Source organism: Castor canadensis, chromosome 8, assembly GCF_047511655.1.
Source record: "Castor canadensis chromosome 8, mCasCan1.hap1v2, whole genome shotgun sequence".
In the NCBI taxonomy this organism is placed as follows: Eukaryota; Metazoa; Chordata; class Mammalia; order Rodentia; family Castoridae; genus Castor; species Castor canadensis.
In genome coordinates, this window is record NC_133393.1 from 90,376,420 (window position 1) to 90,402,716 (window position 26,297).

Here is a 26,297-nt window from a genome sequence, read left to right on the forward strand (position 1 = left end):
CTCCCCCGTTTATGCCTGGGGGCTTGTTATTTTTGAGGAGCACTGTAGAATTTGTCTACTTCACCTTCTTCTGCAGACTCCCACCATCCCCTTCCAGGCTGGGCGCCAATCCATCCCCTGTGAGGTTTTCCCCTCATAACCTGCTACTGATCGGAGCTGGCCTGGGGGGAGGCTCCAGTAGGACTCTCCAGGCCCCCCACTACTATCACTGAGAGAAAAACCAGGAAAAGCAGAGGTAGCTGAGAGGCACTTGGCCATGGCGTAAAGGGCCCACAAGACTCCAAAACAGGAGACAAGGGCAGGAGATTGGGATGACAAACTCTAAGGACAGGCACATCAGGCAGGAAAATAAAGGAGACGTGAAAAAGGGGGGAGGGAACCCCCCAAAGCCATATAATTCTCAATTGCTTTGGTCTTTAATTTCATCGTCCCATAAATGAGGAAATATCAGTTCCCATACTAAATTTTTATCCTCAGCTGATAAATATGACGGGAAATTTTCGTTGGGTCCTCGTAAAACGGAACGGTTTCGATCAAACTGGTGGGGAAAGACTTATGCAGATAATACAAACAGAGTGGCCATAATGTCTCCGCTGTTTCCCGCGGGATGAGCGGTGGGACAAATGGCTCTCTGGATTGACTGCTGCCCAGGCTGTCCCAAATCTGGTCTGGGGCCTAACCAGCCTAACCTTGCCCTGGATAACCCCCATGCTGAGGCCACGGCTACCTCTGCAAATGAAAACACAAAACTATTTCCAATTTCCCCTGCCGGCCTGCAAGCAATTCACACACTCTACATTTTCATCCAGTTTTCCAGGGGGTTAAGAGATTCCTGTGTCTTCTCTCCCTCCCCTCCCCCACCCCCAGTAGTTGGGGGGAATTCGGAGGATTTCTTTCCGAAGTCCTCTTCAGCTTCAATAACCTGGGCCTCCCTAGAAGCAGTCTAGCCTCCTCACTTATCCAGGCCAGGGCCTTCTGCACTCTGTCCTTTTTAGCCAGGCTCCAGCCTTTTGGGGCGTGTAAACCCCAGGGTCTGTCCAGAGAAAAATGTGGGGACACCGGAAAGACAAGTTATTCTCCGGATTCCGTTTCCTGAGGAAAGGGTGGAGAGTTTAGTTCGCTTTGGGAGAAAGACGATGGAGAAACGGAAAGAATCATTTCAAGTGTACATTTCCCCTTATTTCTTCCCTTTATTAAACAACAACAAACTAGACTGGCCTCTCTTCTTTCAAAAATGTTCCCAGCCCAATGAAAAGAACATTTCTCTGGGTCGGATTTGGTTATGTCTCCTGTCCTTGTTTCCCGTGTTGATGCGCGGCTCTCCCAACCCGGCCAATGTCCCCCGAAGATTCGGTCTTTCTATCCAGGAATATTTCCTGTTTTAGTCGGGGCAAGGTCAAGCAGAAAGCGAGAACCCCCAGGGCCTGGAGCAAAGTCTCCAAAACCGGCTCCAATGCCAATGTTAGATGGTGATCCTAGACTGCACACTCAGCCAGGCCCAGGCCGCAGCTGTAGGGTCGGGAGCGGGCTTCTATGGTCCGGGCTTCCTCTTCCAGGGATCTCTACATCCACTGGGAACCTCCTTTCCCCGGCAGTCCTGACGTGACCGTGACCCTCTCCCTGGTTTCCCCCAGCCGCTGCAGATACCCAGTCAACCCCCACAGGGAACTTGCAACTCACCCTCCAAGACCATCAGTAACCGAATTCCCAGCCTTAAGGATCAAGCCCGAGGAACCAGGAGGCAAGAGAACAGAAACTTTAGTTCTGTTTGGGATTTTTAAACTTTCTCTTCCATTCCTTGTTCACCAGAGCACCCCCTTCCCCCAAAAAGATCTCACTCTGCACCCACCCCAAGAGAAGAAGAGAGGGGTGGGAGACGAGAAAAAGAAAAGGGGAGGTGAGAAGAGAAGAAGTACCTGAGTCCTGTCTTGACCTTTTAATTTGAATTTGACTGTTTTTGTGCCCCGGGATGCCTCGCGCTCTCCCTCTTTCCCTCTCCCGTATTTTTTCCCTCTCTTAGCTTCCCTTTCCCCAGGAGTTACAGGCTGGTTCCCGGGTAAACAAACTCCACTCTCTCCAGGACACCCCCCCCCCGCCCCGTTTCCCTCCACCCGCCCTACCGCCGCTGCGGCCCGGGGGGCGCTTCCTTTGTTCGCGGGGAAGGGCTCTTGTGCCCCTACCCCGAGGCAGCTGCTAGGTGGCGCTGTTACTCCACGCTGCGCGCTCCGCCTGCCGACAACTTGACCCTGCTGACGTCACAGCCGTCTGAATCATCAAGGCCATTTTCAAATCCCATTGGTCTAGCCGTCACATGGTGAGGACCGAATGCGCGGATAATTATGGAGCTGATATTTCCCCCCCTTCTTTTTCCTCCCGCCCCTTCAACCACCCCCCCTTCCCGGATGGGGAAAAAAAAAAAGATGTCAGCTCCTCCGCTGTAGTATTGCTCCTTAAAAACCCCTCTCTCTGAAAATGACATGCCCTCGCAATGTAACTCCGAACTCGTACGCGGAGCCCTTGGCTGCGCCCGGCGGAGGAGAGCGCTATAGCCGGAGCGCAGGCATGTATATGCAATCTGGGAGTGACTTCAACTGCGGGGTGATGAGGGGCTGCGGGCTCGCGCCCTCGCTCTCCAAGAGGGACGAGGGCGGCAGCCCCAACCTCGCCCTCAACACCTACCCGTCCTACCTCTCGCAGCTGGACTCCTGGGGCGACCCCAAAGCCGCCTACCGCCTGGAACAACCTGTTGGCAGGCCGCTGTCCTCTTGCTCCTACCCACCTAGTGTCAAGGAGGAGAATGTCTGCTGCATGTACAGCGCAGAGAAACGGGCGAAAAGTGGCCCCGAGGCAGCTCTCTACTCCCACCCCCTGCCGGAGTCCTGCCTCGGGGAGCACGAGGTGCCCGTGCCCAGCTACTACCGCGCCAGCCCGAGCTACTCGGCACTGGACAAGACGCCCCACTGTGCCGGGGCCAACGACTTCGAAGCCCCTTTTGAGCAGCGGGCCAATCTCAACCCGCGCGCTGAACATCTGGAATCGCCTCAGCTCGGGGGTAAAGTGAGTTTCCCTGAGACCCCCAAGTCCGACAGCCAGACCCCCAGTCCCAATGAGATCAAGACGGAGCAGAGCCTGGCGGGCCCAAAAGGCAGCCCCGCGGAGAGCGAAAAGGAGAGGGCCAAGGCCGCTGACTCCAGCCCAGACACCTCGGATAACGAAGCAAAAGGTAAGGCCGCCTGGGCCGCGGGGCCCGGCTGGGACGCTCGGGCACTTGGTCTTCGTGGCCGGGACTTTGGGGCAGGGGAGAGGGTTGGGCCTCGGGAATGCGAGGTCTCTGGAATGACCCAGGCTTGCGGTTCATGTCTGCTGAGCGCCAGGCTGGTGGCGCGTCATTTAGCTGGGGAAGGTAAGCCGCGACGTGGAGGTGCAGGGCCAGCCCGGGTGTTAAGACGAGGGGCGGTGCGCACTACAGACAGCCTGCGTGCGCCCTGTGCTGCCCAGGACCAGTGACCGCTCCCGGGCGCGTGCTGCCTTTGGTTTGCTTTCTCAACGCTGGTGTCCTGAGGGGCTGATGTCCCCCACTTAGGTCAAAGGCTCACACACACACCAAAAAGCTTAAAATGGCGATCTTGGGCCAGGGACAAGGGAAGGCTTAGAAAAACGAGGGGTTTCTCTTTAGTGCGTTTTCCCAGTTGAAAATTGTTTCCTGTAAAACGCAATTTGTTGTTTGGGGGTCTCGTGTGCGTGCGGTTCGGGTTCCTGCGGTTTCTGACTCAGCCAGGGGGCCTTGGACAGCCAGGCTGAAGCCGGAAGAGGTGGAGGTGAAGGGCTGCCTGCCACATCCCTCCCTTCCCCAGATGCCTGGCTTGGAGATGGCGTTGCAACAGGATATTTGGAGTGTTTTAAGTTTTTTGTCTCTTCCTAAATTTTTTTCTTTTCTTTTTTTTTAAGTTAAATTACATTTTTCCTTATTGGTTTCCAAAAGCAGCTTACAAATGAGTGGTTGGAAATTTGTGTGCGTGGCAAGCGGTTTACTTCTGAAGGGAGTGTGGCTTTGGTTGGATTTCATTGTGACTTTGGTTGAAGAGAGGAAGCCTAGCCAGAGTTCAAGCTCAGGGTTCAAGATTCATTTCTGCCTTAGGAAATGGGGGCCTTTCAGGACCTTTCTCTGACACCTGGGGCAAGAATGGACAGGAAGTAGGAGCAGAAGAAGGAACTGGGGGCAATGAGTTTGCCTAAAAAGTTGGAGCAAAAAGCATTGCAAAAGGCCCAACCGGGAGGAATAAACTTGGTCCCCACACACTGGCTACTGGCAGCAATATATGAGAGAGGCTAATTGGGTGTAAAGGTAGATGAACTATTAAGAGTGGAGCAGGTTGGGGGCGGCCTGGATCTTGTGGTGCTTTGTATATGGATGCGACGCACACGCATTTCTGACGACGACCTGTGTCACACTTACACACACCCCTCTTGCATGTTTCTCACACACTCACGCATGCCTGCTCACACATGCACATGTAGTCTTTTGGTGGGCAAGGGCAGAGTCTCACCCTCTTGGGTCTGCTCTTCAAAAGTGGCCTTGGCAAATCAGTCCTCAGAGACCCCTGGCTAGAAGATGACCATAGGTGTGTTCCTGAAGATGATCGAAAGTGAGGCACCCACACGCAGGAAGCCTTCGTTGTTGTGGTACATGTGCAATGTGAAGGTTTAACTTTATACTTTCTCCATTGACACTGAGCTTGACTGTAGTGCAGAATTAAGTAGAAAAAGCTGTATTCTGGACCCACCGAAAGCAAAGTCAAGGTTAATAAGTCCACTTCCCTATGCAAACTGCACCCATCCCTATGGTATCCCTTTCTTCTTGCTGTCCCCACAGCAACCTATGCCCTCCCATCCTAAACTAATCCCGTTAACTTGCACTTTGCATGTGTTCTTCTTGTCTCTCCCCTCCCTTTTTGGTGCCTCCATCAGACCAGAGGAAGAAAGCTTTTCGCTAAACTTCTTCATTTGCATTTTCTTTTCTCTCCCCCAAATCCAACAACCACGGTTTAAAAAAATAGAGTTAGATATGGAGCCTGTAAACAAATTTTCAGGAAGTTGCAGATGCAGAGACAGGAGAGCAATTAAATACATCGAGGTTTTATTTTTAGATTACAGCCTCAAGTTTGCATTTTTCTGGTCTTTCCTGGTTCCCCTAGAGATCCTTCCTCACCCCCAATCAAGATAAGATCCAGGAACCTGTCAACTTCATTTGGTTTAGGAAGGAGAGTGTAGAGCCATCAGCAGAGTTATGTGGTGGGGTGCCCCTGCTTGGGTCTTTGGACTATTGTGTTTTACCTAAAAAGGATGGTCAAGTTCCTTTCTGCTGCCTTGAGAACAAGGCTGGTCCATTCAGGGAGAGAAGCTGCCAATCAGATAATGGGAAATACACACCACAACTATGATAGTCTTCTCATATGAGCATTATATATCCATGGGTGTGTACATATATGTATAGGTGTGTGTACCTCTGCAGGTATGCTCCTGTATTTACAGGCATACACATCTACCTACACACTGGACAGATTTCTAGGAAGATGCAATACCTCAGGCTTTCTCTCTCTCCCTTGACCCTAGTTCCTCTGGCCAGGGAAGTTGTCTGAAGACCCCTCAGCATGCCCCAGAGTTGTTGCCCCTGACCTCTGCTGCTAAAACAAGCTTCCCTGACTCAGCTACATACACCTGGGGCAAATGGCCAGGAAAGGAAGGGATGGCAAAGGGGAGATCTAATGGGCCAGAGTCACTCCATGGCAACTTGGGTGGGAGTAAGAGCTGGGGGCCTAGTTCAGGGACAGCTGCAATGGCCCCTGACTGCACAGACTGTGACCAAAATCCCTGTATCAAGTAGGAAGGGGTCAAAGCTCTCTGGAAAATGGCTCTGGGCTGCGGGCTGGACTCTGCACTCTCCAGTCTGGGGCCTGGAAAATACTTTTCTGTCTGGTTGGTTTTTCCAGAGCAGGAGCAGAACACAGCTGAGGAAGGATCTGGAGAGGTTTAGGGCACCCACCAGGGTCAGCAAGCTGGGGGGAAGCCAGAATCCTCAGGATCTGCTAGGTTAGGGTGAACTTGGGTAATTTAAATTTAATAAATGCTTTGAAGGAAAAGAACCACTTCCCACTTTCCCCTATAAATCTAGACCCCAAAGAAATTCTAAGAGCCCTGAGCCCAAGAAGACCCCACCAGTCAAGCCTGTGGGGCAAGAACAGCTCCCCTGTGCTCCCTCAGCCGCCCCCATAGCAGGCTGGCAAAGGCTGCAGCGCTGCTGCGAGGGCTTCCTTCTTCGAGGGATACTTATGTAAATAATATTATTTTTAACAGAGGAGATAAAGGCAGAAAACACCACAGGAAATTGGCTGACAGCAAAGAGCGGAAGGAAGAAGAGGTGCCCCTATACTAAACACCAGACGCTGGAATTGGAGAAAGAATTTCTGTTCAATATGTATTTGACGCGAGAGCGCCGCCTGGAGATTAGCAAGACCATTAACCTTACAGACAGACAAGTCAAAATCTGGTTTCAAAATCGCAGAATGAAACTCAAGAAAATGAACCGAGAGAATCGGATCCGGGAACTGACCTCCAATTTTAATTTCACCTGAACGCGCGGCCTCCCTCCCCCTCCCCCTCTTTCCTTTCCCCGCCCCTCCTTCCTTTGTGCCTGGTGATATTTTTTTTTTCCCTCCCTGAATCCCTGAGTATAAATGCAACGCGCCTGCAAAAAAAGGCAAAGACCTCAGACTCTCCTTCTAAGGGACTTATGGTTCGTGCTGCGAGGATGCTTCCAACCTAAAGCATGAGAAATGGGGTGCCGGGATGTGGGGTGTTGTGTGTGCCCTCATAGATGGGGGTGGGAGTGTGGCTGGTGTGTGTGTCAACCCCTCACTCACCCATGCACTCACACACAGCATTCTGTTCTCCATGAAAGTTAAGATCGAATCCACCCGATTGTAGAGGAAAATGGGGGAAAAAAATCCACCAGAGAGGGTCTGTAATCTCGCAGAGCACAGTCAGAATCGCTCCCTCCTTGCTGCATTTCCTCCTTAGAATAATAGACATTTTGGAAAGTTCGGCTAGTGTTTGTGTGTTTGTCTTAGCACCCAGCGTCTCCACCAAACCCTCTCCGTGTCTTTACCTCCCAGTCGCTCTGAGAATCTGCTTGAAGTCTTGTATTTGTACTGCTTTCTGCTTTTCTCCCACCCCTGCCAGTACCCCCATACCCCTTATCTACTAACACCTCAGAAATTCTATCCAGAGGAACAAAAAAAAAATTAAAAATAGAGCATAGCAAAGCAAAGACAGAATGCCCCCCCCCAAAAAAATTGTCCTATCCCTGTCTGGGAGTTGTGTTATTTAAAGATATTCTGTATGTTGTATCTTTTGCATGTAGCTTCCTTAATGGAGAAAAAAATCCTAATAAATTTCCGGAATCGCAATCCTCAAATGGGTGGTTTTTTTGTTTTTAGTGTTTTTTTAGCGACACCCCCCTCCCCCAAAGAAGCTGAGTGTGTGGATGTGTGTGTTTTGTGTTTGACTCATCTCTTAGAGCCTTTCTAGTACGTCTCTTGGCGGGTTTAATGTAAGTGAGAGACCATAACGTTGATTTAAATATTATCCAGGTGACCACAATAAGTCAAGGTCATAAAACAGTAATGTCAGGACGGTCTTGGTGCGCGCGAGAGGTGGATTTTATGATCTGCAAATATAATGTGGTGCTGCAGTAAAAGATGCATTTAAAGGTGACTGGAGGAGGGAAAGAGGCAGAGAGCAAACTGCAATCTTGAGGAGCAGACGGATCTGATTGCCTGGGGTGCTGGGCTGGGCGCACCCCACTGCTGCTTGGGGGCACCCCAAGAGTCCCCCACCCATCCAAAGAGAGGAATAAACTTAATCGCAGGAGGGGTACGAGGAGCTCAGCCCCCCCCCACCCACCATCAACAGCAGCTAACAGAAGAGCCAGCAGCAGCAGGAGGAGGAGGAGGAGGCAGCGACAAGGTAAGAGAAGCGGTTTCTTGTTCTTCTCTTGGCGGCGGAGTGAGGACTAGCAGCGTCCCCAGGTGCCTGGTGTGCAGCGGCAGAGCCTGGAGGAAGGTGTTTCAGACATCCATGCTTGCTGAGAGCCCAGGTTTGCCTTGTGGCCACTGGCAGCGGAGGGCAGCGACTGTGAGCTCCCTCTCCTCCCCTTCCCCGGCCCATTGCTGTGGGTTTCGGTGGTTAAAGGGGTAAATTGGTGGTTTTGGCTTCTTTATCTTTTGGGGCACTTAGTGTTGCCTTGAGGTCCACACACCGGTCTAGGTGTCTCTCAGTCTGGTTGTACGTTGCGGGAAGGAGGGGGTTGTAGAGAAGGTTGGAGCTTGAAGCTTAGGTTTTCCTGCTTTTTTGCTGGTGTGGGTGTGAGCCTTGTTCAGGCTCCTGGTCCTTCTGTTTCCTGCCTGTGTGGCTTTGCCAGGCAAGTGGCCTGATTGGAAGTGGTTCCAGAGCACAGACGCTGTGGTTCAGCCACCCATATTTGCAGAGAAGCCTAAATTGAGCTGAGACAATCAGAGAGAGTCTGGAAAGAGAGAGCAGGAGAGGCAGATGGACAAGACAGGGGACCCAGCTCAAAAGTACTAGGACACTCCAGCTTCCCCCAGGGCCAGGGCCAGATGCAGGGGAATAGCTCGACTGCGGTGCTGGGGGTGGGGCAGGGATTTGGCCGCCAGCGGTCCCATTTCACCAGATTTTCTCTGAGCGATTTGCTTAATGCAGAAACTGAGGAAGGCAGTGAGACCCCCTACTCACCCAGCCACCCAAAGTCCGCTCTTTAGTCCTTAGGGAGGTTGTGGGGGCGGAAAGGGGGACGGGGCTGAATTTCTTCCTTCCCCAACCCCCTTCCCTTTTCCTCCCGATAGATGCAAAGCCGAATCTCCCGCCCTGCTTGTTCAGCTGATCTGTGGCTTAGGTAGTTTCATGTTGTTGGGATTGAGTTTTGAACTCGGCAACAAGAAACTGCCTGAGTTACATCAGTCGGTTTTCGTCGAGGGCCCCAGCCCACCTCTTCTGCTCCTTTCCTCCCACTGGGACTGCCCACAGCCCCCTCCCACATAGGGCAAAGTGGGTGCAGACTGAGGAGGGCAAGCTGTGAGTGGGGCTTTGGGACAAGTCTGGAGAACCCTGCTTTATGCCGTCCCCTCCTCAGTCTGTCCCAATTCTCTGTGACTGAGGGAGAGGAGTTTTTCCTGCAGCTATTGTCTCCTGGGCCCAGCTGATGGAGACAGACAAAGAGGGTCCAGCCAATTCCAAGGAAATTCAGGAGTTTGAGTTTGGCCTGGCGGGCCAGTTCAGTAGGGCAGCAGGGTGGGGCAGAATCATTAGAGGAGAGGGGAGCCCAGAAAGAGGAGTGAGTCTCTGGAATAATTAGCTTCTCTCACCTGCCACCTCCAAGGAAAGAACATGCCTCCAGTTGGCTGGGGCTGAAACTGTTCCTTAGGAAAGTGGGGTACCTTAAGGTTCCAAGAGTTGGGGAACTCTGAGCAACAGCCCAGTCATCTCCTCTGCCCCTTCTACAGCTCCATCTCCAGGGGAAGGACACATGTGGAGTGTAGGGAGGTTGGAGGAAAGCCATCAAGGCCAAGTAGAAACCCTCACAAACACACCCTACTGGAAAACATCAGGTCAAAAGCCTGGCTCTGGTCTGTCTAGCTCTCCGTTGCTGGTAGGCCTTGGTCTGTATGCCCGTGAGTCTTTGGCTGCCAGGCATTTGCCTGTCTTTTTGCTGTATGGAAATGTCTGGGTGAACAGAGGCTGCCAGCGCATACTGTTACCATGTTGTTGGGAAGGTTGCTGACTGATGCCAGGGGGAGGAGAGGAGAAGAGTGGGGTAGAGGGAAATCTGAGCGGTGAGAAACTTTGTAAAGCCTCCTGTACTCCTTTTCCCCTCTGGTTCCTCAATTCTGGCTCTGGTTGCTGGAGAGTATGATCTCAAAAGAGGTTTCTTTGCCTTCAGAGAAAAATGGGGGAGGGGTCAGGGAGAATGGGGAAACACATCCCTGCTCTCAGATATACTGGAAAAAAGAAGCCAAAATGAGGAGTTCAGGGTCTTGGTTCTCAGACTTTGGAATAATTATAATTGTTAAAACATCATAAACTCTCACATAGGGAACAAAGTCATTTCTCTAATAAAATGCATACACAGAGTTCTATATTCTCACAGTGGTTTCCTGGGAGGAATATAGATATATATGTGACTCCATGAGTGTAAGTCTCTGTTTCTATCTCTGTCTCCTCTAGACTTTCTCAAATTCCCTGTATATACTTACACATATTCATTTATTTTCTCTCTCTTACACAAAAAGAGATTTATATTTAACCCCCCAAGGAAGCTGGAGGAGAAAATGGGAATAGAGTCTTTCATCTTCCAGCAGGATTGTTGGTCTGTCTCCCATCCCTTTGTGGGAGAAAATAATTCTTCCCATGGAGGGAAGTAATCAAATCTCCATGGCTCCCACGGAAATGGGGAGATTTCCAGAAAGGCAAGTCAGCTGGTGGGTGGCATGCAAGGGGTTCCCCTAGTTTGGGAGCACCTGGCAGCCTCTGAGTCTCCAGACTGCCCCCAACCAATTATACAGTCAGTTGGGGTAAAGGGAGTCTCAGGCAGGAGCAGGGTGCTCAAGAGGACTTGGCTTAGAGTTAGCATTCCCCCATGGGCCGAAATTCACCAATGAACAACTTCTAGTTTTGGGTTCCTTTGCCCCCATTTCCATTTCAAAGCTGGTGGGCTTACAGGAGATGGCCACAAAGCCAGGGGTCAGTGTTTTCTTCTCCCTACATCTGAGAAATGGAACAAGATCTCATAGGGCCAAGGTGAGGGCCAGTCTGGTGGTCAGAGTCCCCCCTAGGGCCCTGGGGCCGTGGATCATGGCTAAGGCGATGGTAATTATTTATTCGCTTCGCTGGAAGGGAGTCTTCAGAAGGAACAGCGTGAAGAGGAGGGAAAAAATTATCTCTCTCGTCTGCGGATATTAAGATGGATTTTTATTTCTTAAAGGACCCTCCCCGCCGAGAGCGCATAAGCGTAAACTTAATATATGCTCCGCAGCCCAACTCTAGAAATCGCAATAAAAGTTAAAACCTCCCCTACTGGTTTTTTTTAATTATGATATGGGAAAGAGGAGCAGGATTTATAGAGCTGAACTCTCGGCGTGTGAGTGTTTGAGACTTGCGGGAGAAGGAGGAAAAGGCAAGAGCTCGCCAAGGAGAGCCTTGGTCTTTGAGATGTCTAGCCGCTTCGGGGGCTCCGGTTCAGCCCAGCTAATCCGATGTGGCCTCCCTGGGACCTCGCCCCAGCCATCGGCCTTGCTTCGGCTCGCTCGGAGATGCAGCCCTTCTTGGGAACAGGTGAAGGGGGAGGAGGCAACGAGGGACTGGGGGCTCTGGGTGGGCACGCCAGCGCACGGAGCTTTGTCTGGGTCCTATGTAGGGGACCAAGTCTGAAGTTCCGAGTAGGGCCCCAGCCCAAGTATAGCCGGCTTGATTCCTAATCAAGGGGTGTCCGGGCAAGGGCTCGGGAGCACCAACAAGGTGGATTGTGTGTGGACTTTGGCTGCAGACGGAGCAGAGCGGGCTTCTGTGCTGTGGTCAGCGGCGAGGCGGGCAACCGGATGTTGAGTCTGTAGGAAGGACCTTGAGGTCTGTCGGGTGCTTGAGCGGCCGGGGGCGGCGGCCCAGAGTGTGGAGTATGCAGGGCGCGGGGCGCAGCGGTCAGCGTGGGCGAGGCAGCAGGCCCTGCACACCTCTGCGGCTGCTGGGTTGTGTCCCGGACGTCTGGACTGAGGCTGACCAATGGTCAGAGCATGAAAAATAAATGCAGTTAAGGGTTTTTTTCTTTTCTTTTCTTTTCTACATAAGAAGTCCTTTCTTTTTTCTCTCTTTCGGAGATACCTGGATTTGGTCCAGAGCAGGTTGCCCGCGGGAGGGCCCCGCGAGCGGCAGCGCGCGAGGGAGGGAGAGGGAGGGAGGGCGAGAAGGGAGGGAGGGAAGGAGGGCGGGTGGCGGCGGCTGCGGTGGCCGGGCTTCCCTCCCCCGGCGGGAGGCGGCTGCCCTGCATCTGTGGCCGTGGGAAGCCGAAGAGCAGGTAACGAAGGCGCTTCCCGAGGCGGGATTGGACCAAGCCAGAGGGACCGAGTCTTCTGGGTCTCTGCTTGAGGCCCTGGCGGGAGAGAAGGTAGGGAGATCGGCGCCCGCCAGGCCTGGCAAAGAGGCCTGGGGGAATGTTGAACCTGTATGTGATTACAGGCTCACACTCATGTTGTGAGTCTGTCTGCCTTGGGAGATGCCGTTGCCTGTCTGTCTGAGACATCCCAAACCCTGGCCTCTCCTTCCGAAGGCTGAGAAAATGTGGGAAAATTCGTCGTCTGAATGTGCACTTTCATTCATTGGATTCTCTGCAACTCAGCGGGGCTGGTTACGGCGCCCCCAAGTTGGTAGGGAGCTTTCCTTCAGTTTTCAGGTTGCGGAGTCCTCTGGCTCCCTCCGCCACGGGCTGAGTTTCCGGCTCCAGGTTCGCGAGTCCTCCAGAGGTTTGAGGCCAGACAGCTCCCAGTTGGGCAGGGAGGGCGGGGGAGAGAAGAGCCGCTCTGGCCCCTTAATTGTACTTCGAGCCCGTATTGTCTCTCCTTTCGCCACCTCCGCTTCCTCAGTCTGGGCTCCAAAGTCACTGCAAATTTCCTTGCGACACATACATCACACAAAAGATCAGGTAACAACGCGCTCAGAGCCATTGAGGCGCTGGGTAGGGAGCAGCCCTAACTCTGGGGCGGCTCCCCCTCCAGCCACTCCCCAGGCTGGAAAAGCAGACCGTGTTGGGGGAGCCGGAAATAGCCCCGTTTGCTGCGGAGCGGCAGGGCGGGGGCGCCGGCGGGAATGCAGGCCCGGCAGGCCGTGGCGTTGAGAGGGCCACGTTCACAGGCCCGGGGGTTTCACTCCTGCTGGGCTCGGGGGCCTGACTCCCGGCGTGCAGGGATCCGGGATACCCACCTGGGGTGGGGGCAGGACGCGGGTCTCCTCGCGGCAGGCAGGAGAGCTCAGTTTCTGCTTCCAGCGCAGGCCTTAGCTAGGAGGAGTTGTGTGTGGGTGTGTTTTTCCCAACAAAGAGGGATCAGGAGAGAAGGGGGGAAAGTAGAAGGGAACCAGGGAGGGGCGGGGAGGGGGAGAGGGCAGCGGAGAGGTGAAATGAGCCCATTTCAGGGGGAGAAGGAAAATGAAAGCAAATGGAGCACGTACTCCTCCGCGCAGGGCGGGTGCTGGGGAGCAGGGAGCGGACTCCCTGCCTGCGGCGGCTGGGATGGTCCGCTGGGGGCATAGAGAAAAGCCTGTTTTAAATTTAATCCGAACTTGACGGTGTGGATTGAACCGAAGGAAATTTAAATCACTAAAAGAGAGGTGCGGGACAGGGGAAGGGGGGTGAGTCTAACCTGTCTGTCCTTCCCACTGTGCTAGCTAGATTGTGGTCCCAGCTGCTCAGGTTTGAGGTGATGGAGTAAAGGAGCCCCTCCCCTTTAAGAGACTCTCCTGTGCCCAGTGAAATCTTTTGGGAAGTGAACGCTAAAAACCAGAGTGAATACAGAGCTGGTAGCTAGAGCTTGGGTGCCCCCCCCACACACTTCCCAACAGGGACTCCCAGCTGTCTCAGGTCCCTCAAGTTGCCCCAGCAGTGCTGAGGAAAATTGAAGGGAGTGGTGTGGGTGAGAGAGAGTCTTGTAATTAATATGCTAGGATATTCAGCATGAGTAACTGAATCCCACAGGAAGATAAGACCCTTCTTTTTGATGCCCCCACATCCTTGTATCTCCACACCTACAAGTATGGATTTAGGGGAACCCTGAAAGCTCACTTCAGAGCCTGACCTGCCTCCAAATATGGAGAATGGGGCTACAACACACATGCAGCTGTGGAACCTGCGGGACCTGGGCCTAGAGGGCTCTGGACTCCCAACCTCTCCCAGGCCCCCTCCCATGGCTAGCTGTCTCCACGAAGCATAGGGGAAATGGAGCATTGGCTAGGAGGGGGCTGTGGATGAGGCCTGCTTCCTCATCCACTGCTGTGTCTGCTCCTGAGTGGGGAGGGTCCCCAGTTCCTGCTCCCAAAAGGAAGGGAAGGCGACAGTCTCCTCCTTGGCTTCGTGGGGGATTTGATGGCAGCAGGGATCCCTGGATGGTGATCCTGACTGCCCAGCTGCTGCGTGTCTGCAGGGTAGGCAAGCAGAGTGTACAGGCAGCTCAAGAGTTGAAAAGAAGGTGGTGTGAAGGGGGTAGGAGAGAAGGAAGCTTCTCTTTATAGCCATGATGTCTATATGAGTGGATCTCCCAAATAACAGAGGCTCATAGGAGAGGATCCTTAAAGACTCTTTCCTTTAGAAAACCTGAGGTTGGGGCAGACAGGCCCTGTTGCCAGGGGAAGAGTTGGCTTGAAACCTTTTTCCTTTTCTGTTTCCCCCTCCTTGACTAGAATGTGGCTCTGCTCCCAGCTGCCTGAGCTGGCTGCCTGGACCAACATGGGATTCTGTATCCCTGAGGCCTGGTGTACCCACCGGAGCAGGTCCTCCAGGAAGGGCAGGAGAGGAGGCCTCTTCCTCCTTTGTGTCCAGACAGAAGTGGTTGCGCGCCCGGAGCTGGTCCCGCGGCAAAGCCCCGGCAAGCAAGCGAACTGCACACTGCACAATGCCACGGCTGCTCCGCCAGCTCTCTCACCCTGCCCCGTCCTGCCTGTGTATTGCTGCCCTTCCTCTGCCTTGCTCTTGCACGCCTTCCTTTCCCTGCTCTCCTGTCTCTTTTCATCTTGCCTTCCTTCTTTTCTTTAATTCTCGATTTTTTTCTTTTTGCCCCAATCCTCCATTTCCTTCTTTCCTTCCTCTGGCCTGGCGCTGTGTTTCAGTTAGTCTGTGTCATGCTGTCTAGGCTGTCTTTCTCAGGCTCTGTCCCCTGATGTCCTCTTGGTTGCAGTCTGGCCCCGGGCCCCACTGAAGACTAAATTAAACGTCTCTGCTCATCGCTGCCAGCAGTGCCCAAGAGCCAGACTGGGTCCCCAGCCACCCAGGGCTGGGGGAGGTGCTGACTGCTGTGGGGGGTTGGAGAAAGCCTTCCCAGAGGGACTGGAGCCTTTTCCTTGAACTAGTGAGGGAGATTTTTTGATTGACAGCTAACCTGACTACATCAAGGCCAAAGAGATACTCTGTCTCTTGTTGTAATTTGGGTTTCCCATCTAGTCCAGCCCAAGGGAGGAGAAGACAGACAGAGTTGAATGGGATGAGGCTGAGGCCCCGGGTGGGTTGCCTCTACCCAACCAAACATTTCCTTCATCCCCCTCCTCCCCACCTTGTGCCTGGAAATCCCAGCCCAGATAGACCGAAAAGGAAAGAACACAAAGGGGGGGGGAAGGATCTGGGAGGGGTAGTGCTTTGAGCTGCAGCTGTACCTTGCCCCCCCCACTAACTTTCTTGCCCCCAACATACAAACTACACTTTCCAGCCCTTCTCCACTCCAGAGGAAATAGAGCAACAGAGAGGTGGAAGAAAAGCAACTCCTACCCCTCCCTTGGCATTTGGTCCCCTCCTGGGAAGAGGAGAGAGGAAGAAGGGCAGGCATGGCTGGGTCTGAGAAGCCTCCTTCCCTGCTGCCTTCAGAGCCTGCATCCTAGTCTCAGTTCCTGCCCATTTCCCCAGGCACAGGCTGAGATTCTTCCCTCTGACCCTGAAATTGCACCCCTCCTTCAAGCTCACTCTGCCCAGCCTAGGTGCACCATGTCTTTGGGGACATCACCTGCCCTTCTCCTCCCCACAGCCAACCTCCCTGCCCCCTCTCCAGTACCCACACATGATTTTCTGCTTGCCTATAGCCCCCCCCTCCATTTACTAAACCACCATGGGACAGTGATGGAAAGCTTAGGGCTGTGCAACAAACCCCAAATTCAAGGAGGAGGGTAGCAACCAACTTGGGGGTGGGGGTTGGAAACCAAGTTGTCTGATATTTCTCTCTAATCACACTGCCCCCTCCGGAATTCTTGCATCCGACCCCAAAGAAATTGCTTTCTCCTATTCCTCCGTTGCTTTTTTCCCGTTCCAAAAACAGCCTACAATTTTATTTAATGAAAGACACATTTATGAACAATCAAATGATCCTCATAAAAATTTTATTGAAGGACGTAAAAACAAGCTACTTGCCCACGACCGAGGTCGCTCTCTCGCCTTGCCCGCTCTCACCCTGGCTCTCTGCAGACAGAACCGGGGAGGTTACTTCTTTTTTGGGGGGGAGGGTGTCGCAGAGATGGAGTTGGGGGCAAAGGAAGGTGCGCAGGCAGACGGGATGAGGATGCCCCACTTAACTTGTGTAGATCTCTCCTCCACTTCTTCAAGCTGGCAAAGAAACATAGAGACAATAAATTTAAAATAAAGGCGCTTGTATATCTGTGCCAAAGCAAAGAGAAGACTTCAGAGGCTGGTGATAAAGGTATAAAGGTATAAGAGATCCCGAAGTTCTACCCCTCCCACCCACAGACCACCTTCCCCCAAGCTTTCCCTACCCTAGATTTGGGGGGCTGAGTTGGCCAGTGGCAGAAGGACGCTCCCCTTTCCCTCCTTCCCTCCCTCCATCCCAGCTTGTCCAGTCCCCTCCCACCTTCCCTCCCTTGCTGCTGCTGCTGCTTCTGAAAGAAATACATACATACACACTATTTAAAAACGCATTTTTAAAAGCCACGTTCCGAACTGACAATCGCTGATCTCGGCTCGCTCAGAGACTGCGGGAGCGTCGGGGCCGACAGAGACGGATTACGTCAAGAAATAGTTCCTCCACCTACCTCGGCTGGCCTCCCCGCCCCCGAGGGGCTCCCGCGCCCAGCTCAGTCCTGGGGGTCCAGGAACCCTGGCTTCGGGGACTGGCATTTTCACCCCATTAAGAAATCCTCGTGGTAGGGGGGAGCCATCTGTTTATGGGTGGACATGGGCAAGAGGGGTTCCCTGATGAGGTATGACCGGTCCTTGGGGGGAGGGTGGCATGCGTCTTCGGTCCAGAGTTGCGGACCCCCGCGAAAACGCAGGTCGCGGGGATCAGCAGAGAGAAGGGGTGGGGGGGGGAAGCAAGGGAAAAAAAAAGCCCCTGCGCATTGATCCGCGCCGTATTTTTGGGTAAATACGATCACGTGGGGGCTGGGGAACCAATGAGCTGCCGGGAAAAGGCTGGAAAAATAATTACCTGCCTTGATTGTTCTGTGAGCAGATAAAAAGTACATATACAGTTCATACAATAATCTTATGTATGTAAAACCCTGTTACGATGTCGGCGACGGGGCCCATCAGTAACTATTACGTGGACTCGCTCATCTCTCACGACAATGAAGACCTCCTAGCGTCCAGGTTTCCGGCCACGGGGGCTCACCCCGCCGCCGCCAGACCCAGCGGTTTGGTGCCGGACTGTAGCGATTTTCCGTCCTGTAGCTTCGCGCCCAAGCCGGCTGTGTTCAGCACGTCGTGGGCGCCCGTGCCCTCGCAGTCGTCTGTGGTATATCACCCGTACGGCCCCCAGCCCCACCTCGGCGCCGACACGCGCTACATGCGGACTTGGCTCGAGCCGCTGTCCGGCGCCGTCTCCTTCCCCAGCTTCCCGGCCGGGGGCCGTCACTACGCCCTCAAGCCGGACGCTTACCCCGGGCGCCGCGCCGATTGCGGCCCGGGCGACGGCCGCAGCTACCCGGACTACATGTACGGCTCTCCCGGGGAGCTGCGCGACCGCGCCCCGCAGACACTGCCCTCGCCCGAGGCGGACGCACTCGCCGGCAGCAAGCACAAAGAGGAGAAGGCCGACCTGGACCCCAGTAAGTTGGGAGCAATTTTCCTTTACAATCGGCGCAGGAGGGGAGGGGAAGACAGGCAGGGGGGAGCCGAATTACAGCCCCTCGGAGCAGCGCAGGGAGCGCGGGAGAGGGGCGAGGGCGAGGGGGAGAGGACTCAATAAAAGCGAATTACCTTGGGGAGCTTTCAGGGGCAGGAAGGTCTGAGAAGGGGGCCCAGGCAGCCAGGTTGGGAGAGGGCCGAGGGGGCTCCTTTCCCAGGGGCTGGCTTTGATGAGAGACCCCTGGCTCTCCTCTTCGCCCAGGCTTTTTTGGCTCAGTTGCCACTTTCGAAGAAATGCAGACAGGGCCAGTGACTGGGGCAGGGGGTGAGGTTCATTTTATGGTTTGAAATGGGACCTTGGAGAAGTGAGGAGGACTCTGGGGGGGCAGAGGAAATACCTCAGGGATAAAAATTACCCCTATCTCTCAGTTAGCATGGGGGTCCTCACCCCACTAGGGAGTCATAAAAGAGGGTCCATTTACTTCTGCTCCAGGAGCACTGGGTGAGGGGTCTGGGGATTCCACAGCTTGGGAACTTGTAGAGATCAGGACTTCAGAGAGAAGTAAGGAGAGAAGTGAGGTCCCAGTCTTCTTAAACTTGAGAACCCTCTTCTGATGATCTGCAGAAGAAAGGGTTGAGAATTGGGGTCAGGCATGTGGAGTGGGAGAGCCATCTCCCCAGATTAGAGAATTGTGTACACACACACACACCACACACACACACACCACACACACACACACACACACACACACACACACACAAAAGTCAAGGAGACAGGAGCCTTCTGAGTATTGCAGAGAAGGATTGCCTGGGGTAGGTGGGGGCAGGTGTGAGCTGCAGAGACAGAGAAAGGAGGAAAAAAAGGAGAAACAGCAGGGATGGGGTGAAGCCCCCGAGTGTGAGGAAGTGTCTGGGGGAGTCCCAGGAAGGGGCTGTAGGAAATCTTTTCCTCTAGCCCCTTAAGGGGCCAGGGCCTAATTATACCCCTCTGAAGGCTTCCCTCCCTGCCTTCAGCTACTCCCATAAACCTGAAATTGGAGGCTCAGCTCCTGCAGAGCCTGTCCAGGGGCTGGCAGGAGGGGGGCACTGGAGGCCAACAGGGAAGCTAAGATATGGGGGAGTTTGTCCCCAAGGCCAGCAGTTCTCTGGGGAGAGGAGAAAGACTTTCCCCACCCCAGCATCACCCTGAGAATTCGCCTCAGCAGGGTTGAACTCAGCGGGAGACAGCACTGGAAAGAGGTGAGGGGTTTAGGGACTCTCAGGGTCAGGAAGCAGAACTGCTGAAATTTCAGGACTTGGTCGTGGGCTGTGAGGATGGGAGGGGGCAGAGGAGGAGGGAGGTGGGGAGGAGAGAGACCTCGCTATAAAAATAAAAAACAAGAGAGAGAAGCGTTTATGGGCCTATGAAACGGTTGGGAATTTGGACTTTTTATGAGGATATTCTCGAATTACTACTCTTGAAACTGAGGACCAGACTGTAGGGGCTGTGATAGCTTCGGATTTCTTACAGTTTTAGGTGCTGGAAACTGAAAAGGGAGGGGCAGTAGAGAGGGGGCAGAATGCAAAAGGAGGAAGGGGGAAAATTCCTAAAGCAAAATGTGTCCAAATTCAGGTTCAATTATTGGGTTTGGGGCGCCTGACTAAGCCTGGGGGTGGGAGGCAGAGGTCCTGAGCTCGAAAGGGGCACCACTGACCCCTGCCTATGTTTGGCCCTCCAGGCAACCCCGTGGCCAACTGGATCCACGCCCGATCTACGAGGAAGAAGCGCTGCCCCTACACCAAGTACCAGACGCTGGAACTGGAGAAGGAGTTTCTCTTCAATATGTATTTAACCAGGGACCGTCGGTACGAGGTGGCCCGGGTTCTCAACCTCACTGAGCGGCAGGTCAAAATCTGGTTTCAGAACCGGAGAATGAAGATGAAAAAGATGAATAAAGAAAAAACCGACAAGGAGCAATCCTAAACCCTGCCCCAGCCTGCTGCCTCGGCACAGCCAAGGGAAAAACAAAATCCCACAAAAATACCCCAACCCAGGCGGGAGAAAGCACGAAAAGAAAAGGAAAGAGCAAGATAGAGAAAAGCCAATCCGCTTAAAAAGAAAAATAAAAGAAGGGGAAAAGGAAAACTCTTGCGATTTGGGAGGGTTAAGTGTTGAGAAATTGATGTTTTTAGAGTTAGTTCTATCCAGCGAGGAGGAGGCAGGAGAGAAACTACGTTCTCTTCCCCCAGCGCAACCGAAATAAATGACACACACAAATGTGATTTTTTTCCTCCTTTCTTCAGAGAAGCCAGTACTTGAATTGCTATATTTCTAATTTTTCTCCTGTATCGTATTTGTCCGGGCCATCCCTTCCCTGGCCTTGGGCGTTCTGCGTGCAGATTTTGTACAAAAAAGACAAACACACACACAATGATGATCCCCAGCCCAGGAGCTGAGGGGCAGGGCCAGGACCTGCCGCAGGCTGGGTCGGGCGGCGGCAGGCCAGTGCCTCGGGCATGTACATAGCTGTGTTCCCTCTTGTCCCCAGCGTCCTGTCTGTCCTGTAATGTGCTTCTGTTTGTTATGGTAGAACAGCTCTGTGTTAATATATCGAAGTCACTTAAAAAACCAGAAACTCAACTGCATCTAGTTCTCGTTATTTCTCCTCCCTGTGGCTCCAAGGTTGAGAGGAGGCAAGTGCTCAGATCCTCTAGGGGAGGCTGAAGCCAGACAAGGGGCTTCCTCTACTTCAGAAGGGCAAATGCCTTCGGCTTCTCTCCAGGCAGGACAGGGTGGACATGGAGGCTCCAGGGAAGGAGTGGAGGCTGCTGAGGTGGAGGCCCAGCTTGTGTCTGCCCTGGCTGGCTGCCTTACAAGTTTCCTGGTGGCTAGATGCAATGTGTATGTTGGGGGGGGGGTGGACACACATGGTATGAATGGCTTTCCCTGGCTGTAATTAATTGTAATAATTTATGAGTACATGAGATCGGAGAGAAGAGATAGGTGAAGATGAAAGTTGGGTTCTGGGTGAGGGCCCAGGCTGGATTTTTGCCTGGTTGCATTGGTGCTTTCAGGGATGACTGAGAAAGAAGGCTGGTGGGAACGTTTGGCTAGGAGGAAGGCCATGCAGGCCTCAGGGAGTGAGCCAGGCACACTAAGGATTTGAGGGGTGAGAGACAGAACGAGAGAGGAAAGGGAGGAGGAAATGGAAGGAGAAAGGAAGGAAGGAAGGAAGGAGAAAGATGTCAAAGCCAATATAGTTAGAATTAAGTTTCTACTTCTCAATGCATCTCAGCTCTTCTCTTTCCTACTTTTCTTTTTTCTCAATCTCTGTCTCTCTGGTGTTTAGTTTGAATGTTGGGGTGGGGGTGACTAGGGTCATGCTGAGTAGCTGTAGCACCCCTAGGAGATGGGGAAGTCAGAATCCAAGGATGCTGGTTAGGGATTAGCCAGGAATGGGGTGCTCCCTTGTGGCTGTCATACCCCAAACACAAAGGTGTAGGGACGTGTGTGTAACAGCCTTGTGAGGCTGGTTGGCTGCGCTGCACCCCAGAGCTCCTTCCCTAGAACCAGCAGTTTTCATCTGCTAATCAGAAGCAGACACTAGCTGCTGGGTATGCCTCGGCCGGGCGCCCCTTTTCTAGGAAATCCCCCAATCTGGAAACTATTAAAATCAGACTGCCTGAAATATAGCCCTTTAATATCTCAGGCTGCCCATTCTGCCTAGGGTGCAGAGTGTCATTCTGAATAGTTGGAGGACACCACAGTAAAAGAAAGTAATAGGGATCCATCCCATTTGGTGTTACCCCCAAAGAGACACCTTACAGGATTGGTGAAACATTTGTAGAGACCAATCTCTTACTCATTAACTTGAATCTTTTGCCCTCTCCTTCCATTAAACGCTTCAATTTGGGGTACTGGAGGAAGATGGGGAGGGTGAACATTTTGTTTAGATAATATTGGGGAGAGCAATCAAGTCGCAACAAGGGACTTAGCTGTTGCTGAGACATTCTCTCTTTCCTGCTTGCTTAGGAGACCTCATACCTAATTCCAGAGCATTGTTTTCTTGGTCCTTGGGAAAGGTGCTTTGCCTATGGTTTTCTCCTTTTTCACTTCCTCGTTCTTCCCTTTGGCCCTTTTGCTGTTCTGTAACCCTGGCCCCAGTTCTGCACTTGATAGAATCCAAGACAACTCTCTCTCCCTCGTGTGGACCGCTAGGATGCGGGCTCCTCTCCCAGCCCGAGCTCGGTGGTGTTTCCGGGCCTCCAAGCCCCGTTTCCTCTGCTCCAAGGCTCTGTCACCTCCCCTCGGCGTCGGTCAGCGCGGCCTGCTTCCTGCAGCCCGCCCGCCCGCCCGAGCCCGCCTTGCTCCGGGCAGGAAGGAGGGCTGCAGGGCTTGGAGACCCTGACAAGGGCGTGGGATTCAGAGCAGGCCCACCTTCCCTGTCCACTGTTCAATCCCAGCCTCCAGCCTGCAGGTCAAGATTGGATTCGATTTTATTCATTATCACTTATGAATTAAAATAACACGACACACATCTTGGGAAAGAAATGAAAGCAGGCGGAAAGAAGGGTTAGCAAACGCCCTCCTCCCCTAATCTTCCCCTCCCACCTCTCCTCTGCTCCTTTGTCAGAATCACAAAACCCTAAAGGTTGTTCCACTTGGGAAGGCAGCGGATAGGTACATTTCCGCAGAACCGAAATGCCACTTTTATGACCCTGTTTGTCTCTCTGCTCTGGGTTCTGAATGGGGCCGAACAAAACAGCAGCGCGGAGCTGGCTAGACGTCTGGGCTTAATTGTTTTATGGTTTAAATAAGGTGGACACTCTTTCCTTTGAAATCGGATTATAGGAATGTTTTGTCTATGGCCCACGGAGCACAGGACCTCACTGGTTGGGAGGGAGAGGTGGAGAGTGCGCGCGCGCGAGGGATGGGCTACAAACCAAGGGGCAAACAGCCCAGAGAAGTCAGAGACCCACCCCAAAGTCCTGCAGGCGGCGGCGGAATAGGCGGTGCGGGGCCAGCATCAGGGTAAGAGGAACGAGTAGTTTAGGGTAGGCGGTGGTGGGAGCTTTGGTTGGTTCGCTCATCCGCGTGCGCGGAGATGTTCTGAGGCCAGAAAAGCGCCTGAAGAGGGTGGAGGGGATTGCGTTCTTTTGCACAATGTCTCTTAATGCAAAGGGGAGGATAACAAAAACAACAGTATAGAACCTTTCACACGGTTTATTTCAAGAACGTAGAAAACTGGTCTCAGGGCAACAACCTGCCAAAGAATCCCTCTCCTTTGCACCCATTTAGGGACTCCTTCCTCCCACTTCCCACCTTTGGGCCAAGCCTGGGACCTCGGCTGGCTTTTTCCCGGCCGTACTGCATTGGAGCAAGTGGACGCGAGGTGGCGCTGTTGCTCAATGTTAGAGGCAGGGATACCCTCGGCCGGCCTGGCCACACTGACATTTGAGGCCGGACCCCAAGCTCGGCGCGAAGGCCCCGCGCCTCTGCCCGGCCGGGCCCCACTGACTCTGAGCAAATCAATCCTCTCACCTTCGAGGTGTAAATAATTCGCGAGTGGCAGCGGGAGATGGGCCCTCACGCTGGCAGCGGGCTCGTGAGGCGAAGGAGGGCAGGCATCAAAAATAATCGCTTTGCGGAGGAGATAAGTGCGAAGCAGGCACAGCGTAATTAACACAAAAAGGCGGAATGACCCGAACAAACGAACATAAATCCGTGGTACCTAAGAGGGCGGTGCAGGCCTCAGGGAATGGGACAGAGACGGCCTCGGCGAGGATGGCTGCTTGCAGTTCCTTTATTTCCAGGCTCAGGGAGCAAAATAAACCATATACTTGAAAAAAAAAAAAAAGAAACAATGAAATGAAAGTCAAAAGATACCCCCAAAGGGAAAAGCAAGTCGAGCCAGGGGTTGCCGGACTGGTGGGTTCTCTGGACAGGCGGTGGTGGCGGCACACTCGGGACAGTCGCATTCCAAGACACAAAGGCCCAGAAGAATAGCTCTGTGGCAGGGTTTTCGCTGGACCATAAAATGTCGAAATATCCCCCCACCCCCTAAAAGATAAGGCGCAGGCCCCAGAGCGAATCCGGCCCTCAGAGCCTCTTCTTTCCATGCAGAGAAGAGAAAGTATTTATGACAGTCCCCAGTGACCCAGATGATGGGAGCCCAGAGTCCATCCACCCTGTTCAGCTCCACACCAGAAGAGCAGGCTCAGAAACAACAGGGCTGGAGCCAAGGATGCAGCAGGCTCTGGTAGTGGTTGGAGATGCCCTTCCAGGTCCCCCACTGTTCTGGAACCTACGGGGCCTGCAGCCCTGGCACAGCTCTCCTCTGACCCTTTCCTCCTGCTACTCCAGGGCCAGAGTTCTAGGTGTCTGAGAGTTTGGGCAGTCCCTAACTCAGATGGGGGTGAGACCCCTAAATGCAAGGGATCCTGGCAGGGTCTTTTGCTAGGATGCCCGTGAGTATTCTTTGGGAATTTGGCTGAGAATGATTATCCCAGCAATTATTCAGATAATAGACGGATAAGGGAGCAGAGCGGGCTCATTCCATCTATACCATCCTACCCTGCACTGCTGTTCCTTCCTCCATCCCCAGAGCTGGGCTCCGATGGGGATGCAGAGGAAAAGATCTGGTTTTCTAACCACCTCCTCCCTCATCCAACCCAGAAACCCCAGGATGTGGAAGGAAAACAGGTAATTTCCTTTTGTGATGCAAAGACCTAAATATGCATCTGTGTTTGTCAGGCATTATGTGCATATGTGCCTGGTGTGCACTTGTGTGCACTGAATCTGCAAAGTGACAGGATGATTCCAGGAATGTGTATGCTAGTTTAGAGTGAACATGCACTTGACGTGTCTCAGGGTGAGAAGGTAGCACATACAATGTGTGTGAATCCTGAGTGTGCCCCAGGGTAACAACCTCACACACTGTGTAACAACCTCAAACACTGTGGAAGGAAAGGGACAGAAAAATAATTATTCTTGTTCATCTTCATTCATATGCACACACATTCATGGCTCTCTCACTTTCTCCCTTTTTCTCTGTTAAGCCCAAACTGTACACACTGTGGCCAGGGAAGGTTGCTGATGAACTAAGGTTCTTTTATCCATTAGAATTAACTTGAATTTATTCAGTCTTGGGGATGGGGAGAACCCTCCAGAGAAAGTGTGGTAAATATTTAAAGAGTGTCTTTTGATAGTCCCTATTCCACATCCTAGCCTGTGCAGCTTGCCTAGGGAAGAGGGGGCTGCAGAGAAGCCAGGGGGCCTCTCCAGGCCAACCTGGCATTTCCTATAGGGTGGTGGTATGTGGGGAAAAGTAAGAGGCCTGCTCCAGGGCCCTCAAACCCAGATGCAAATAATCTCCTAAGAAGAAGCACCCTACATTAGCCAAGTCAGAAGCCAGGGAGACACTGCTGTCCTTCCTTCTTAACCCCATAAACAGCTTTAATTCTCAGACCCCCAGCTAAGTTTGTGGCCATTGCCTGGGTTTCCTGCTCCTTGTAGGGGGGCTGTTGAATGAAGGGATAATATGGCCCTGATGGGGTACATGTAGTGCCTCCCGCCCCTCCAGCTCTCTTCTCTACCCATTGCTATGGGCAGAGAAAAGTCAGAGAGAGAGAGAGAGAGAGAGAGAGAGAGAGAGAGAGAGAGTCTTAAAGGCAGCTTCATAACCTGGGGAGGGGCCAGAGGCTGGAGGGTCTGATTCCTGAAGTACGTGGGACTCATGATGTACTTGTTCCTCCTCAAAGTCCCTAGACTTAAGGACCCTCCTAGAGACCCTATCTTTTGGGTTAGGGGCTCTGCTCTAGCTTGCTGACATTCAACCCCCCTCAAGGGGTCTTATACCTGTTGAGATAACCTGAGTTGACCTGCTGGCTCAGGTATATCTCTCTCTCTCTCTCTCTCTCTCTCTCTCTCTCTGAGAGGAAGGGGGGGGGAACACCTTCAAATTTGAATGCGTATCTTGGAAAAGCCGGCCTTGGCCATTAGCTGGGGCTGACTTGCCACCCCCTACACACACCACACCCCCCATCCCTCCCCCTCTCCTCCCTCCCCTTCCTCCAGGTCCCCCCAGCCCTGAACCCCTCAACCCCCGCCATCTCTCTCTCTCTCTCTCTCTCTCTCTCTCCTCTCTCTCCTCTCTCTCTCGCCTGTCTTCATGTCGTGGATTGATGAACGCGAATCGCGTGTAAGCGCCGCCACCGCCGGGAGTCTGAGGAATTCGCCTGGGCTGTTAAAGGAAAGAGCTAAGTGAGAGAGCGCGAGCTCTACCTACCGACAGTGAAGAGAGCCGCCGCCGCCGCCGCCGCCCGCGCCCCAGACCCGGCAGCTCGGCAGGCACCGAGGCGCCCCCCACCTGCCCAGCCCCCAGCCCACCAGCCCAGCCCAGTCCGGGGGAGCCAGCCGGCCTGG

At 53.3% G+C, this 26,297-nt stretch overlaps 3 protein-coding genes across 3 annotated transcripts in view; all 3 read left to right on the forward strand.

Annotated features, from left to right (window-relative positions):
• Positions 1-2,245: 2,245 nt before the first annotated feature.
• Positions 2,246-7,474, forward strand: Hoxc10 (homeobox C10). Its single transcript, XM_020185131.2, has 2 exons — positions 2,246-3,223; positions 6,355-7,474. Exons 1-2 carry the CDS (start codon positions 2,473-2,475, stop codon positions 6,630-6,632), a joined length of 1,029 nt encoding a protein of 342 aa, XP_020040720.1. The 5' UTR covers positions 2,246-2,472; the 3' UTR covers positions 6,633-7,474.
• Positions 7,475-12,059: 4,585 nt separating this feature from the next.
• Positions 12,060-26,297, forward strand: part of Hoxc4 (homeobox C4) — a 60,307-nt gene continuing 46,069 nt past the window's right edge. Inside the window, exon 1 of the mRNA XM_074083534.1 lies at positions 12,060-12,232. The gene's annotated coding sequence lies outside the window, so the exon portion shown is untranslated. The remainder of the gene's footprint in view (positions 12,233-26,297) is intronic.
• Hoxc9 (homeobox C9) lies at positions 17,145-22,054 on the forward strand. The gene is made up of 2 exons (XM_020185132.2): positions 17,145-17,874; positions 19,612-22,054. Exons 1-2 carry the CDS (start codon positions 17,337-17,339, stop codon positions 19,854-19,856), a joined length of 783 nt encoding a protein of 260 aa, XP_020040721.1. The 5' UTR covers positions 17,145-17,336; the 3' UTR covers positions 19,857-22,054.

Excerpts from the sequence above, each read along its gene's own strand:
- Hoxc9 (XM_020185132.2), top strand. The coding sequence starts at position 17,337 with ATGTCGGCGACGGGGCCCATCAGTAACTATTACGTGGACTCGCTCATC. Across the intron at positions 17,875-19,611 it reads GAAGGCCGACCTGGACCCCA|GCAACCCCGTGGCCAACTGG; the intron begins GTAAGTTGGGAG and ends TTGGCCCTCCAG.
- Hoxc10 (XM_020185131.2), top strand. The coding sequence starts at position 2,473 with ATGACATGCCCTCGCAATGTAACTCCGAACTCGTACGCGGAGCCCTTG. Across the intron at positions 3,224-6,354 it reads CTCGGATAACGAAGCAAAAG|AGGAGATAAAGGCAGAAAAC; the intron begins GTAAGGCCGCCT and ends TATTTTTAACAG.